Here is a 14,886-nt window from a genome sequence, read left to right as displayed (position 1 = left end):
CTCTGAGGTGACATGGCGTGTGATGTGGTCCTCTGAGCCTGACCGATGACCCTGGCTCTCCATCTGAGGTGACATGGCATGTGGTGTGGTCCTCTGAGCCTGACCAGTGGCCCTGGCTCTCCATCTGAGGTGACATGGCGTGTGGTGTGGTTCTCTGAGCCTGACCGGTGGCCCCGACTCTCTGTCCATGAGCCTTCTCTGAGGTGGTGTGACATGTCATGGGCCACACTGGAAGTGACCGTGTGTTGACCTCCTCACGCTGAGGCAGCCAGGGCCTCCAGAGCAGAGGACACGCTGTGACCACGATGCAGTGCTGACAACTCCAGCTGTGAAGACAATGGAGCCCTGGTGGTGCAGTGCTCTATGTGTTGGGCTGCAGATGGTGGTTTGAATTCACCAGCCGCTCCACGGAGGAAGAGGGGGCCTCTGCTCCCTGAGTGGGAAAGTGGATGGTCATGGGCGACGAGCATGGTGCTGATGGCAGCAGGGGCAGCTGTGTGACAAGACCAGACAGTCGCCCTGCGACTTGTCCTTGAGCTGCTAGGTGCACAGGACACCACCCCAAAATGAGTCCAATCGGTTGCCAAGGAAACCTACCCACCCTATTTGCTAATCTGGAAAGCTGGTAACTGCTAGCCCACCCCTCTGAAAATGAGTCAAATCCCACTCTGCTGTCGAGCCGATTGGATTCGGCACTGCTGAACAACAGGGAAGCGTCCCACAGGGCCTCCCCGGCCCACATCCTCACAGGAGTGTGTGGCCTGAGCCCTGTCCCTTAGCATGGATGAGAGGTTCACGACACAGACCTCCAGGTAGCAGCCAAGTGCGTCACCTCTGCACCACTGGGGCCCCTCGTCACAGTGACCAGAAGCCACTGTGACACCAGCTCTGCCCCGTGCGGCCTCCACGGCCATGATCCCCAGGGAGCACTTTCACTGCTCACCTTGCCCCCATGGAGAAGTTCCAGCATGTGGGCTGGAACTCCTGACGCTCTGGTTAGCAGTACAGTGCTTCACACTGCACCACCAGAGCTCCTAGTCAGATCAAAGCTGCAAGAAAAACACCCTGCTGGGACCACAGACACATCACCCATCCCTCCTCCCTCCTCCCGCCTGCCCAGCCTACACTGGTAACAGCGGCCTGGTGCGACATCTGTCCTGTGCCTGAGACAGCTCCCTCAGCTCTGTAAGGAATGGACGATTAGACATCACACGTATGACAATAACAAGAACTAGACATGCGAAACCAAGTGCATGAGGGAGGAGAAGGGACAATGTGTACTGATGAAGAAATAAAATCCCCAGCTTTCTGTTAACTTCCCTTCAAATCATAATAAAACAGACACAGGTACTTCTGGTGGTGCGGCTCACACCCTGTGCTTGGTTAGAGAAGAATTACAATCAAGCAAGGTTAATGAATAATAGTTTAAATAAAAAAGAAAAGTATATTATTCTACCAAAATTCATTTACCAAAACAGAATGAGACACATGCAGCCACCCTGCAGGCAGGGCACAGGGCCCCACAGGGTCTCCAGACCTTCGTCCTAACAGGGGAGGCAGCCTCTACTCTCTCCCATGGAGCTGTCTGTGGTTTTGAACTGCCAACATTTTGGTTGGCAGCCAAGCACTTAAACACTGCACCATCAGTGAGCCCCTCAAATTAGTTGAAGACATCTTAGAATCGAATTTTACTCAAATGCCTTTACCAAACAGGATGGCGAATGAAAGCAATGCAAAAGCACAGCGCTTTCCACCCACGAGTAAGTGAACATGCCCAATGCCAATGCCAATGCCGGCACACAGGCTGCAGCTCACAAAGGCGCTTCCCCTCGAGGGCGGCTCTTCCCCTCGAGGGGGCTCTTCCCCTCGAGGGCGGCTCTTCCCCTCGAGGGCAGCTCTTCCCCTCGAGGGGGGCTCTTCCCTTCGAGGGCAGCTCTTCCCCTTCAGGGCGGCTCTGTGTGCACGTTGGCACTGATGGGCGTGGTTTGTGTGTGACATCAGTTGGTCACTTGTTTTGGTGCATGGTGTACAGCGTATGTTTCTGTACATAGAAAACATTAACTAGATGCTTTCAGATACACTAAAGTATCTTCACCATAATAACACAGCGATGGTAATAATCACGTTTTCGATGCTTGTCACAAAGCAGTGCCCATCTGTCCTTATTAACCACTCAACGTACAAATCTCCAATTTTACTACAATAGCCTTTACTGGCGGAGGTGTGTGGTGGTTCACAAATGCAGCTTGTCTGTAAACCGGGCGGCTGTAACTTGGGGTCCACCTGTATTAAAGAATTTGCAGATTACAGTGGTTTCAATAAGCTACGTTCAAATCCGATTCTTTGCAAGCCTCGTGGAAAGACCACGTCCACACGCTGCTCATTTCCAAGGTTTCCTGGTGTGCTGGGGCCGTCTGTGCGAATCGGGAGGAAGCCAGGGAGCAAGCACCCCAAGAAACACCAGTCACAAAATAGTTACAACCTCAGTGCACTTTCTGAGGGATATGCACAGCAGACAAGGATGAAGGGCTTCGCCACTGCACTGAAATGTCGCCAGCTCTCTGTGGCAGTGCCCAGAGGCGGACAACGGGCAGAACGAGGACTTTGGTGAGAAATGGGATGCCTCCACACGGAGGGGTCCAGGAGGGTGTCTTCTTTATGAAGTGAAAACAATAAAATAGACACAGCGTACAACCAGGGTTACGGATCAAGAGTACTTCACACCTGGACATCAAGCATCGTAAATGAAGTCTGAAGACGGGCTCTTAAAACAGCTTCCACCCTCTTACTTCCCAGGAAATCGTTCTCAGCAACAAGTGTTTTAAAAGATCACATTGTTGTCAGCTGTCAGTTGTTAGCTTGGCCTCCTGATGACCTTATGCACTAGGACAGTCCCTGCCCGTCCTGCGACACCCTCCCCCTCCCCCGTGTCCACCGTCCCAATCCAGCCCACTGACGGTCTTCCTCTAAGTAAAAGGTATTTTTCCAAGGACCATCTCCTCCTGCTAACAAGCCCAAAATACATGACACAAAGTCTCGTCATCCTGGCTTCTCAGGGCACGCTGGCTGCACTTCGGCCAAGACAGATCTGTCTGTCCACCTGTCAGTTCCACCTGGCAGTCCACGGTGTGTTCTAGAAGCTTACCAACACACCGTCAGAGAGACTTTGCTTCCGCTCTGTGGACGTCTAGACTGGCAGACAGCGATGCCATCCTAAACCTTCACTCTAATGAAGACTGAACAGAAATGAACTGCAGGTCCATTCATCCCCCTGCTGGCAGGAAGAGCGCTGTGCACGACTGGACGCAGTCATTACTGGGGTTACAACAACTCAGAATCAGAATGGACCATCTTCCCAGAGCGAAGCCAAATCCTGGAGCCTCGGTGTGAGCCCTCCTCTCTCTCCCCTCCGAGAAGAACGCTGTCCGTACAGTGTCCTCGGAAGGAAGGCATCAATGTAGACGAGGCCCTGCTGTGTCTGAGGATGGCAGAGTGGACAATGACACCCTGGCCACCACGTCTGTCCCCAACCACACTACACTCCCTGCACCTCCGAGCATCACAGCTCCTCTTTAAAGTGGGCACCCGCCTCCTGCCCAGCTCCGCCCTGGTCTCGGGGTGCCAGCCACGTGAAGTACACCTCCACCGGATCCACGTTCCAGTGCTTGTGGAATGAGATGGGGACCTGGTGAGCCAGGTAGTCCCGGGGGTAGTCCACTGGCCGGGCCTGCGGGGAGAAGACGGACCATTAGGCTCACACGGATAGAGGGCTGCTGGGCAGCACACAGGGCTGCTGGGCGGCATGCAGGGCAGCATGGGCTGCAGAGCACCCGCCTGCAATCTACGTGATCCAGCGGGCTCTGGGTACGGGCTGGGCTGGACAGGGCTCTGGTTATGGGTTGGGCTGTAACTAAATGGCAGGGATTTGCATTTTCTTTTCTAATTTGAGTTGTTGTTGTTGTTGACTGCTGTCAAGTAAAGCATGACTTATAGCGACCCTATGAACAGAAGGCCTGAAGCCTTTCTACAACTATCGTCATTTATCAAAGTTCATAGAGTTTCCAGAGGCGTGTTGTTTAGGAAGTGGATGCCACTCTATATTGGTTTTTCACTCAATCATTCAAAGACATTCTGTTTTATAACAGTAATTACAGTTGATTAATATAATTATAATGTCTAATAATTTCTTTATTGTATATAGCATTTCCATTTACCCAAAACATGAATTATAATTTATCAATGTAATTCATTATGGTTGTGATTCAATGACTGGGGTAATCGGGATGGGTGTGTCAGAGGCAATGAGATTGACACGGGATAGAGCACGGTTTAGGGCTGTTGTACATACGGTCGCTATGAGTCGCAAACAACTCGAAGGCACATAACAACAACAACAATTCATTATAATGCCTAATCTCTTGGTTTGGTGAGGGTAGGTTGTGGACTGGTTGGTTTTTTTCTTTCACATTTGCTGAATTTAGTCAACAATGAGCTGTGGGCTGGAAGCCTGTCATTTAAAGTTGACCTGATGGACAGGCCTTATATTTAAAAGGTAATTGGGCACTCTGGCCTGCAGCCCTCGGGCCTGGTGTTAACTGTGTTTGAGATGAACATTCTTCTAAGTGGTACAGCACTGGTCTCTCAGTTTGCTGTACTGAAGTAACCTGGGATTGCTCTGATGCTGCACACTGTGCCTCTGGTGTGTAAAATGCCATAATGGTTACTCATCAGGAACAGTGTTTGGTGGAGCTCCCAGATTGAGACAGGCTTGGAAGCAGGAGCGGCATTCTCTTCCTAAACAACTTGCCTCTGGAAACTCTATGAACGTAGAGAAATGAAGATAGTTACAGACCAGTGTTCAGGTCTTTCGTTCACAGGATCATTATGAGTCACCCTCAACTCAACAGCACTAAACAACAACAATCCTAATTCCTTGGAAAGAAGCATCATGTCTGGAAAGATGGAAGGTCAGCAAAAGAGATGACCCTCGATGAGATGGACTGACAGTGTCTGTGGCAACGGACTGAAATGTTATAGGATGATAAGAATGGGACAGGTTAGAGGGGGACAGGATAGATCTGTTGTTTATAGGGCCTCCATGAGTCATACTCACCTCGATGGCACTTAAGCACAGCAATCAATCAATCCTTTATCGTATATTGTCTTTCCCTTCACTCAACAATTTAGAATGATTTTATATGAATATAAGCCTTCCCTTAGTTTTTTATAACTGCTGTCTCACAATTGTTCTTTTACGTTTAAGGATCTGCACTTTCTCAAAAGCTCTGCAGGAAAGAAGTCTTGGGGATCTGCTACCCTAAAGATTAAAGCTTAGGAAACTCTTTAACCTCTGTCAGATGAGACTCTCATGAGCCTAAATAGAACTGACAGCACATTAACAACAGTGCCCTCCATCTACTTACTACCCATCCATCCACAATCCATCCACACATTACCCAACTAGTAATCCACTGATACACCTACCTACCACCCATCTATCCACCCATCCACTTACCTGTCAGCCATCCAGTAATCCACTGACCACTCATCTATCTACCTACCTATCACCCATCTCTCTACTCAGCTGTCAACCAACCACCTAGCTATCTTATCAGCCATCCATCCACTCCCCCATCTAGCAATCCACTCACATCTACCGACCTATCTTATCATCCATCCATCCATCCATCTCTATCCACCTACCTATTTAATCAATCATCTATCCATCCCCTCATCCATCTACCTATCAATCATCTGGCCTTCCACCCTGCCATCCACATACCAGTGTATCATTGATCTATCTATCCACTTATCCATCCATCCATCCACCAACCATCTATCTAGTCATCAGCCTGCTCCATGCACCTACCTAACAATCTACCTACTTACTGTCTTCACTCTCCTTTGCTCCAGATGAGGAGAGATCAATAGTCGCACCTTAGACAGCTGCTCACAAGCTTCTCCATTCCTGTGGCCACTCATCAAAGCAGGATGGTGAACACTGTCCTTGTGGACTAGGTTGTGCCAACTGACTCTGATGTCCCCCAGGACTACAGCCTCCAGTTCCAGCCCAGGAACTCTGTCCCTAAAGTCTCTTTCTTCCTTCAATCCCTGAGGGGCAAATGGACTTTAAGATCTGTCCCCATTCCACTGGCGAGGAACCCAGAGCTCATGGATGGTCACGTGTGTGGTCTTCTGAGGGTTAACTGGGGTGGGGGGGCTATTCCATGACAGCTCCAGGAACAGACATGACAGTGAGGGCAGCACATGTCTGCTTGTTTTCCAAAGTTAAAAATCAACTGCTGGGAACCCGAGAGGACGTCTAATGGGGAAATAGGTCTGTAAGTGCTGAGCGTCCTGTCCATGAAGATTCTAGAGGTGACTGATTGTACCCGGGGGGTCGGGGAGGTGGGCCTGGAGCCGGCATCATAAGCATTAAAATATGCTGGTCATCTCAGGTAAATGGAGGCTGTGGGCAGGAATGAGATACAGTAATTTTTAATTCAAGTCATTCCGCCCAAGGCAACCCCACTTGACCTGAGTGGACCTGCCCTCCAGGGTTCCCTGGGCTGCGGTCTTTCCAGGCGGGGCCACTGGGTCTTCCTGAGAAAGAGCTGGATGGTTCAAACTGACAATCTTCGAGTTAACAGTGGAGTGTTTAGCCACAGGTTCTCACAAACCTCAGAAAGCTCAAACTCCCCGCCAACAAGTCAGTTCTGACCTAGAGCGGCCGTCCAGCATCCAGGGGTTTCCAAGGCTGAGGCTCACGATGAGAATGCCCATCTCTCCCCCAAGGAGCTGGTAGAGGATTTGAACCACTATATTGATTGTTTTCCATTTAAGCCTTATGTTTACTGTCAACAAGGCCTCGGGATGGTCTTCGTATTTAGAAGTCAATTGTATTGTACTGGATTTTGGAGGAACATTCTTCTAAGTGATACAGCATTCTTCTGTCAATATGCGGTACTCAGATAACCTGGGATTGCTGTGATGCTGAACCTTGTACCAGCCAGGTGTCAAATGCCATAATGGCTACTCATGGGTGGTGGACAGTGTTTGGTGGAGCTCCCAGTTTAAGACAGGTTTGGAAGCAGGAGTGGCATCCACTTCTTAAACAACTTGCCTCTGGAAACTCTATGAACTTTGAGAAATGACGACAGTTATAAAAAGGCTTCAGGTCTTCATAGTTTGGCTGTGAGTCATGCTGGACTCAAAAGCCATCAACAACAGCAATCGATTCTAACTCCTAGTGACCTCATGTGACAGAGTACCCAACTTATGACCAGAGGACTCCTGGTGGCATAGTGGTTAAGCACTCTGCCCCAGACAGAAGTATCAAACGTTTGGTGGCACCAGCTGCTTCTTGGGAGAGAGCCCTAATGGTCACTTGTGTAGAGATGGCAGCCTTGGGAAGTCGAAGGACACTTGTCCTGTGTCACCTGGGGGAATTGGTCCACCACAGTGTGATTCACACCCACCCGGCAGCTTCAGAGGAGAGAGGGCTGTCAGTTGGCTTGAAGGTTACAGCTTAGGAATCCTCTGGGGCATTTCGAGCCCTTTACATGGGTCCACGAGTCCAGTCAGCCCCTGAGAGCAGCACAGGACACCGTCCCCTCAGCCCTGGCCCTATCAGAAGGCACTCACCCACCCTTCAAGGAGTGGGAGGTCAAGCCCGGGACTTAGAAAGGCATGTTATTCTCTCTCTCCACTCTTGGTCTCCCTTATACTGTTTGACATAACGGAGAATAGTTGGTTCCGACCGCTGACGTCCCAGGAAGAGACTCTCTGTTAGTAGGAAGTGTGTGAAAGGGACGAGGAGGAGGAAGGGGAGGCAGTCTCTTCCCGTGTGATTCACAGCCTCTAAAACACGCTGGAGGGTCAGCCAAGAGTCAGGTCCAGATCAAGTGCAATGACTTTGACTTTCAATAGGTTCAGTAGTAAATGAGGTGTTGAGCTACTAACCAAGAGGTGAGAGGTTCGAATCCACCAGCTACTCAACCAGAGGAAGCCTGACGGTCTTCTAAAGACTTCCGTCCTGGGAGCCCCAGTGCAGGGGGCTCTGAGTGGAATCTCTCAGTGGCAGTGGGCATTCTGGTTTGGGGACACTATGAGAAGGCAGGTGTCTGCTAAAGAGGGCACAGGTCTCGGGGGGGGTCCCTCCCGCGCGGTGGCTGGGGCTTCAAACCGCTCCCCTTTCATTCAGCAGCCGAGGGAGCGCTTCTCAGCTGCGGCAGCAGGGCCCTCCGGTCTCTCGGTCTCTCACCTGGGCCTTGCTGTTCAGAGTCTCCCATCCCCCCTGCTCCTTCCTCATTACAGACTCCTGTCTTCTTGAGAACGCACGCACTTCCACCTGGTCCACGGGTTTTCCTAGGGTGCCGTTTTGGCTCTACCCAGTTTTCTATCATTGGAAGATGGCAGTGCCACCACTTATTAAACGAGGCATGGAGACGATTTTCAATATAAGGGGGCATTTCAACCACACGTGCCTGGGTACATGTCAGATTTCAAGACAATTTCCATTTCCTGGACGAGAGCCTTAGATGGGCATGGAACAGGGTTATTTTTAGTCCAGGTATGTTTGCTATAATTCTCAGAGCATTAAAAGCATTCAATGACCTGATTCTTCTAAAAAACATTGCTAAAAATAACAGAAACACTCCCTTCTCCAGTCTCAGAGGGCAATATGGTGATGTTATTAGCACTATTTGGGTCGCTGTGAGTTGCACGTGACTTGATTACATTTAACAACCACCACCTCTGGTGGTTGTTAAATGCTGTCAAGTCACCTGCGACTCATAGCAATCCTATGTACAAGAGCCCTAAACCCTGCTCTATGCTGCACCAATCTTATTGTCTCTGGTACACCTACTCCATTACTCCAATCACTGAATCAATCAATCTCATCAAGGGTCTTCCTCTCCTGTGCTGTCCCTCCACCCTCCCAAGCATGATGTCCTTCTCCAGGACTGGTCCCTCCTTGCAACATGTCCCAAGTATGTCAGACAGAACTTCAGAATTCTTGCCTCCAAAGAGCAGCCCGGCTTCACCCTCTCTAGGATGAACCTGTTTGTTCTCCTAGCAGACCATGGTATATATATCTTCCCCAGCACCACAACTCAAAGGCATCAATTCTCCTTCTGTCACACTTAGTTATTGTCCAGCTTTCTGATGCATAGCACACAACTGCAAAGACCATGGCCTGAATCAGGTGCACCTTAGTCTCCAGACTGACATCATTGCTCTTCAGGACTTTGGAGAGGTCTCTGATAGTAGACTTCCCCAATGCAATTTGTCTTTTAATTTCCTAGTCGCTGGTACCAAGAGTGTTGATTGTAGAGCCAAGTAAACTGTAATTGTTAACAATCTCAATGTCTGGTTAGTTAAAAAAAAAGAGAACCAATCCTTTGAAGAAGACATTATGCTGAGGAAGATAAAGGTGGAGGGCCGGCGAAGGAGAGGAAGACCCTCAACCAGGTGGACTGACACAGTGACTGCCGCCATGGACTCAGGTGTGTCAGGACGGAGAATGGCACGGGATAGGACGGGGTTCACAGCTGTAGTTCACAGGGTGGCTGTGAGTCCTCCTCGACTCGATGACACCTAATAACAACAAGCACCACAATGGCCTAGGACACTGTCTTTAAGTCCAAGTCACAGGGACCCCGCAGGACAGAGGTGAGCAGCCCCACAAGGTTGAGGGGAGCTGACTGCCGCACGCTCTCCGATGGGGAGCTCCAAGTGCAAGCCCTTCATTTAGCAGCCAAGTGTTTAAGCCCTGCACCACCAGGGCTCCTAGGTTTAGATCATCACCTTATTATCTTATTGCTGTCAAGCTGGAACTAACTCTTCCTGACCTTCCAGCAGGTTTTCAGAGGCTGTAAATCGAGTGGCAGGAGATGGTCCGTCCTCCTGAGGGGCCCCTGAGGGACTTGAACCTCAGGGAGACGGGGTGTTGGGTCAGCGGCACTGCTCTCTGCAGACCTGGGCTTTGGGTTAACACCACAAAAGCTCCTGGTACTCCTCGATGTTGTTCCTGGTGTGTGCTATCAACCACCGCTCATAAAGATCCCATGAACAAGACCTCCGGATCCTGTCCCAAGTCAACCTCACTGTCTCCAGCACACCTGCCTCCATTACCCCAGTCACTGTATCAGTCCACCCCACCCGGGGTCTTCCTCTTCCGTGCTGTCCCTCCACCCGTCCAAGAGTGATGTCCTTCTCTAAGGACTGGTCCCTCCTGGCCACATACCAACACTATGTGAGACAGAGCTTCAGAATCTTTGCCTCCAAGGAGCAGCTTAATTTCATCCTCTCCAGGACAGAACTGTCTGTTATCTTGGCGGTCCATGACATGCTCAACACTCTATTTATCAATAGCATCTACTGATATTCTAATCTAATATTTAACTATGATCAATTTTTTAACTCACTAGAAAATTTAAGAAAAAAGACAATGTCACTTTTCTCTGCTTACACGGAAGGGCACTGGCCAAACACTAATTTGTTTTCTAGATGTTTCTGCACTCCATATTTATAAAAGCACATGGTGGACTGGACGGTCTTTTAACAATGTTCTCCTGGGGTCTGTTAACTATAGTTTTTCAACTATTCAGAACAAAGCTCAAAAATCACAGAACTGACCAGCTTGCTAGTGTCACAGAGACTGGCTGAACTCCCAAGACTATTCCCTCACCATCCTTGGAGCCTGAAACTAGCGCATCCCCATGACTCACCGTACAGCCCAACAAGGCAGGTCTGTGAACACCACCACCCGGAGTAACTCACACCTCAGAACAATCAGCCACGCAAGAGCTCAGAGGGCAGGAGGGGGAGGAAAGGGCCATGAAGACGAGAGTCTAGGGAGGGACTGGGCTGAACACAGCTGGACGTAACACAACTACGACTGTACTTAACACTCTAAAACGGAATGTGCAGGAATGACTGTAAACTCGACGGTCCTGTGAGATTTCAAATGGAGCCATCCCAGAGAGTCGGGGCAGTGCAGGGTCCCCTCACCTGGTGGAAGAGCGGGCTGTGAGTGGCCGGGACGCCCAGGCCGCTGAAGCACATGCCCAGCACCATGTCGTCGGGCGCGTCATCGCTGTAGCACCGGCACTGGCTGGCCAGGAGCCTCCGGACGGCCTCTCGGCTGAACACCATTCTGTGGGGACAGGGGGAGCAGCCCTGAGTCCTACTGGGCCACAAAGCCCGGCTGGACGGACCCCAGAGCCCGGCTGGACGGACCCCAGAGCCCGGCTGGACAGACCACAGACCCCGGCTGGACGGACCACGAGCCTGGCTGGATGGACCACAGAGCTCGGCTGGACAGACTACAGAGCCTGGCTTGACCACAGAGGCCGGCTGGACGGACCACAGAGCCCGGCTGGACGGACCACAGAGCCCAGCTGGACGGACCACAGAGCCCGGCTTGACCACAGAGCCCGGGGCGGGCCTGATGAGGGGTGGGACAGCTCCGTGTTCCACATGTGATGGGGTGCTCCTGTCTGACTGCTTCCAGCTCCCAGGGGCCCTGCAGGACAGAGCAGAGCCACCCCACCCCCAGGGTTCCCAGGCTGCTGTCTTTAGGGAGGCAGAGCGAGCAGTGGTGTTTTAACTGCTGCACCACCAGGGTTCCCTGCAAGGACCCACAAGGCTAACAAGCCTGCAGGTGTGTGTTATGCTGACCCCACAGCTCTGGGATTTCATCACCATTTCCAGACCAACTCAGGGGGCCAGACCCCTACCGTGTGTGTGAAGCAGGCCTGGAGAGAACTGAGCCACGAGGACAAGAGCAGACTCCAGTGCGCTGATAAACACGTGCCGTGGCCCTCCTCCTCCTCCTCCTTCTTGTCAGGTCCCTCCTCCTCCTCCTCGTCCTCCTTCTCCTCCTCCTCCTCGCCCGCCCCTCCTCCTCCTGATCCATCCTCCCTCTTCCTCCCATCCCTCCTCCTCACCTCAGTGCTGTGACACCACCTGCTCAGTCAAGTCCCCCAGACCCTCAGTACTGGACTGAGCTGCCCCACAGGGTCTGAAAGGCTACAAATCACCATGGAAGCACACAGCTCCAGCGTCCTTCCAGGGAGCAACTGGCGAGCTTGAACTGCTGACCTTTCAGTTACGAGAGCAGTGATTAACCAATGCACCACACACACACACACACACACACACACACACACACACACGTTGCCGTCACGTCTGCCCTGAGCCAGTCTCACTAGAGTCTCTCACACACCTGCCCATGTCACCCCGGTCCTTCTCTCCTTCTCTTTCACACTGTCCCCTCATTCTCCCACGCATGCATAAACCTTCAAACTCATTGCCACTGAGCCACAGCCAACTACAGCTGACCCTCCTGCTGCTTTTCAGAAGCTGTAAATCACCCCGGAGGAGACGCCCATCTTTCTCGCAGGGAGCAGCTGGTGGATTTGAACCACATGCCTTTGGGACTGCTGTGCAGCTTCTTCCCACAAGGCCACCAGAGCTGCATATATGTTGTTATGTCAACTACTCATAGCAACCCTATAACAGATCTGAACCCTGCCCTATCCTGTGCCACCTCTTACTCCCCGATGAGCTCCAACTCACTGTTACCGCATTTCATCAACCCACATGGTGGAAGTTCTGTTGTTGTTGTCGTCGTGTGCCGTCGAGTCGGCTGTGACTCATAGTGACCCTATGTACAGCAGCTCTGAAGCCGCCCGGACAGTCTCACTGAGACCAGCCCTTCCTGGCCATGGGCCCAGAGTATGTGAAATAAAGCTTCAAAATTCTAGCCTTCAAGGAGAGACTGAAATACATACACTTCGATTTTTGCTGCATCTATGTACAGAACCAAAAAACCCCACAAAGTACACTGGCTCGCACAGCATGTGACACCTGACTGAACAGAGCAGGATTCTGTTCTATCCTCGTCTGTGTTTAGGTGATCTGGTGGCGCAGTCCGGAGAGCAGTGCTCTACCAACCAAAGGCTCAACACTCCCAGCACCTCAGCGAGGATGGCGTGAGGCATCTGCCCCGTAAAGGCCGACAGCCTCGGGAAGCCGTCAGGGCAGAGGCCAAGGGGTCCCGCATCTGACTAACGTGAGTAAAGATGCAGGTTATGAGGGGGTAGGCAGGTGACTCTGCAAATCATCCAGTAACCTGACCTGCTGGTGGGTTGGTTTGGTTTTTTTTAAAAAAAAACGTTGGTTCTGAAGCAAATCCTGAGCAAAGTCCACTGTAACATTACAGAGACTACTCAAGCCAGAGGCTTCTGTCTAAGGAGACCAGGACAAGCTCACCAAGGCCCTCCTGCCCCCCTGACAAGCCACTTACAAACAGCGTGTGTGAAAGATGAATACCCCGCGTTTGCGCATTTGTGAATCCATTTATTCACTGAAGCTAAAAACAAGAATCCTTTCATACAACAAAGATGGAAATGAGGCGCAGGTGCTGCTGTCAAAGGATTTATCATTTAGGTGGAAACCAGAAAAGTAAAGATGCAATTAAATGGTAATTGTTCGCATGATACGATCTCAGAGAACAATGGAGAGGCGGTTGTTGGGATGCAGGCTTCCGGCTTGGGCTGGAGGCTCCCGGGAGGAGTCCAACTGGGGGGGGGGGGAGAGAAGAAGTGGGCAGGACAGAGGGGCAGGACACTGACAGGAAGGGACACAGCTGGGTGGGGGTAAGTGGGCAGGACCGATGGACAGGAAAGGACACAGCTGGAGGAGGAAGTAGACAGGACATGGATAGGAAGGGACACAGCTGGGGGGGGGAAGTAGTCAGGACAGAGGGGCAGGACTCGGACAGGAAGGGACATAACTGGTGTGAGAAGTGGACAGGACAGGGAGGGACATAGCTGGGGAGGAGAAGTGGACAGGACGGAGGGGCAGGACATGGACAGGGAGGGACATGGCGTGACAAAAGCCTGCGTGCTACGGAGTCCGTGCCACACAAAGCGCCAGCAGCAGGGGGATCAACCTGCCCCCGACGCCGGTCATCTCTGGAGGTGACTAGAACACCTTACTCTCGCTGAGCAGCTGGGGGATTCGACCTGTCAACCTTCTGGTGAAGAGCTGAGAGTTTTCCTGTGATGATTACAGGCCGGAACACCGTCTGAGGCAGCTCTACCTGGCAGCACGGAGTCCTAACGGCCTGTGGGCACATACAGTCTGACTATATGGCGACCCTACGGGATGGAACTGACTCAGGGAACTTAACAAGGACAACCACACAGGTAACAGATTCTCCTAAAACACCCCAACAGGACAAGGGAGCAAATGCTCCACTGATTTATTCATGAGCTCAGACCTCACTCTTTCCCCAGAGGAGATTAGGCAGATGGTTCCCTTAAAAACATTGATTTTTAACTGTTATTTTAAACTTATATCCCATGCAAGCATCACTTAATTGATTAAACTGGAACTTCAATAATATTTCCTCCCAAATGCAATTTCCTAAGGACTGGATAATTTAAAAGTTGAGCAGTTTCTTTTTGGAAAATTAAAATCTATATCCAATGTTTTGGGTTTTTCCTCCCATCATTTAAACAGACAGTCTCAATTAACTGCTGTTATAAACTATATTGTCTCCAACCACCACCAACACGTTATAAATCCTAACACATACCTAAGTTACATTTCCACTGGGGATGGACCCTCTTTGCTTGTTAGGACACTGGATTAGTGGAGTGCGGGGTAGACAGATGCCTCTTGAACAAACAAGCAGAAAGGGGAAAACATGATTCACAAAACTGTCAAGGAGACTAGAAACGGAAACTCAGACAAGGACCTCTCTCTCCAGAGCGGACAGTAAAACCTACCCCTAGAGGGGAACTCAAGTACTCACTTCTCACCTCCAAACTGTGCTAAAGCCACCCACCTGTGGTGTCCCTGTCACAGCAG

The 14,886-nt window shown here is 51.0% G+C and overlaps 1 protein-coding gene across 1 annotated transcript in view; it reads right to left on the bottom strand.

Annotated features, from left to right (window-relative positions):
- Positions 1-3,559: 3,559 nt before the first annotated feature.
- B3GALTL (beta 1,3-galactosyltransferase-like) overlaps positions 3,560-14,886 on the bottom strand; it is a 79,086-nt gene continuing 67,759 nt past the window's right edge. Inside the window, exons 13-14 of the mRNA XM_006879634.1 lie at positions 11,017-11,161; positions 3,560-3,727 (exon numbers count right to left, since the gene is read on the bottom strand). Of these exons, the coding sequence (XP_006879696.1) occupies positions 3,560-3,727; positions 11,017-11,161 (313 nt within the window). The remainder of the gene's footprint in view (positions 3,728-11,016; positions 11,162-14,886) is intronic.

This window comes from Elephantulus edwardii, unplaced genomic scaffold, assembly GCF_000299155.1.
Source record: "Elephantulus edwardii isolate Elephantulus edwardi_28Jun2011 unplaced genomic scaffold, EleEdw1.0 scaffold00004, whole genome shotgun sequence".
NCBI lineage: Eukaryota > Metazoa > Chordata > Mammalia > Macroscelidea > Macroscelididae > Elephantulus > Elephantulus edwardii.
This window is presented reverse-complemented; position numbering and strand designations above follow the sequence as displayed.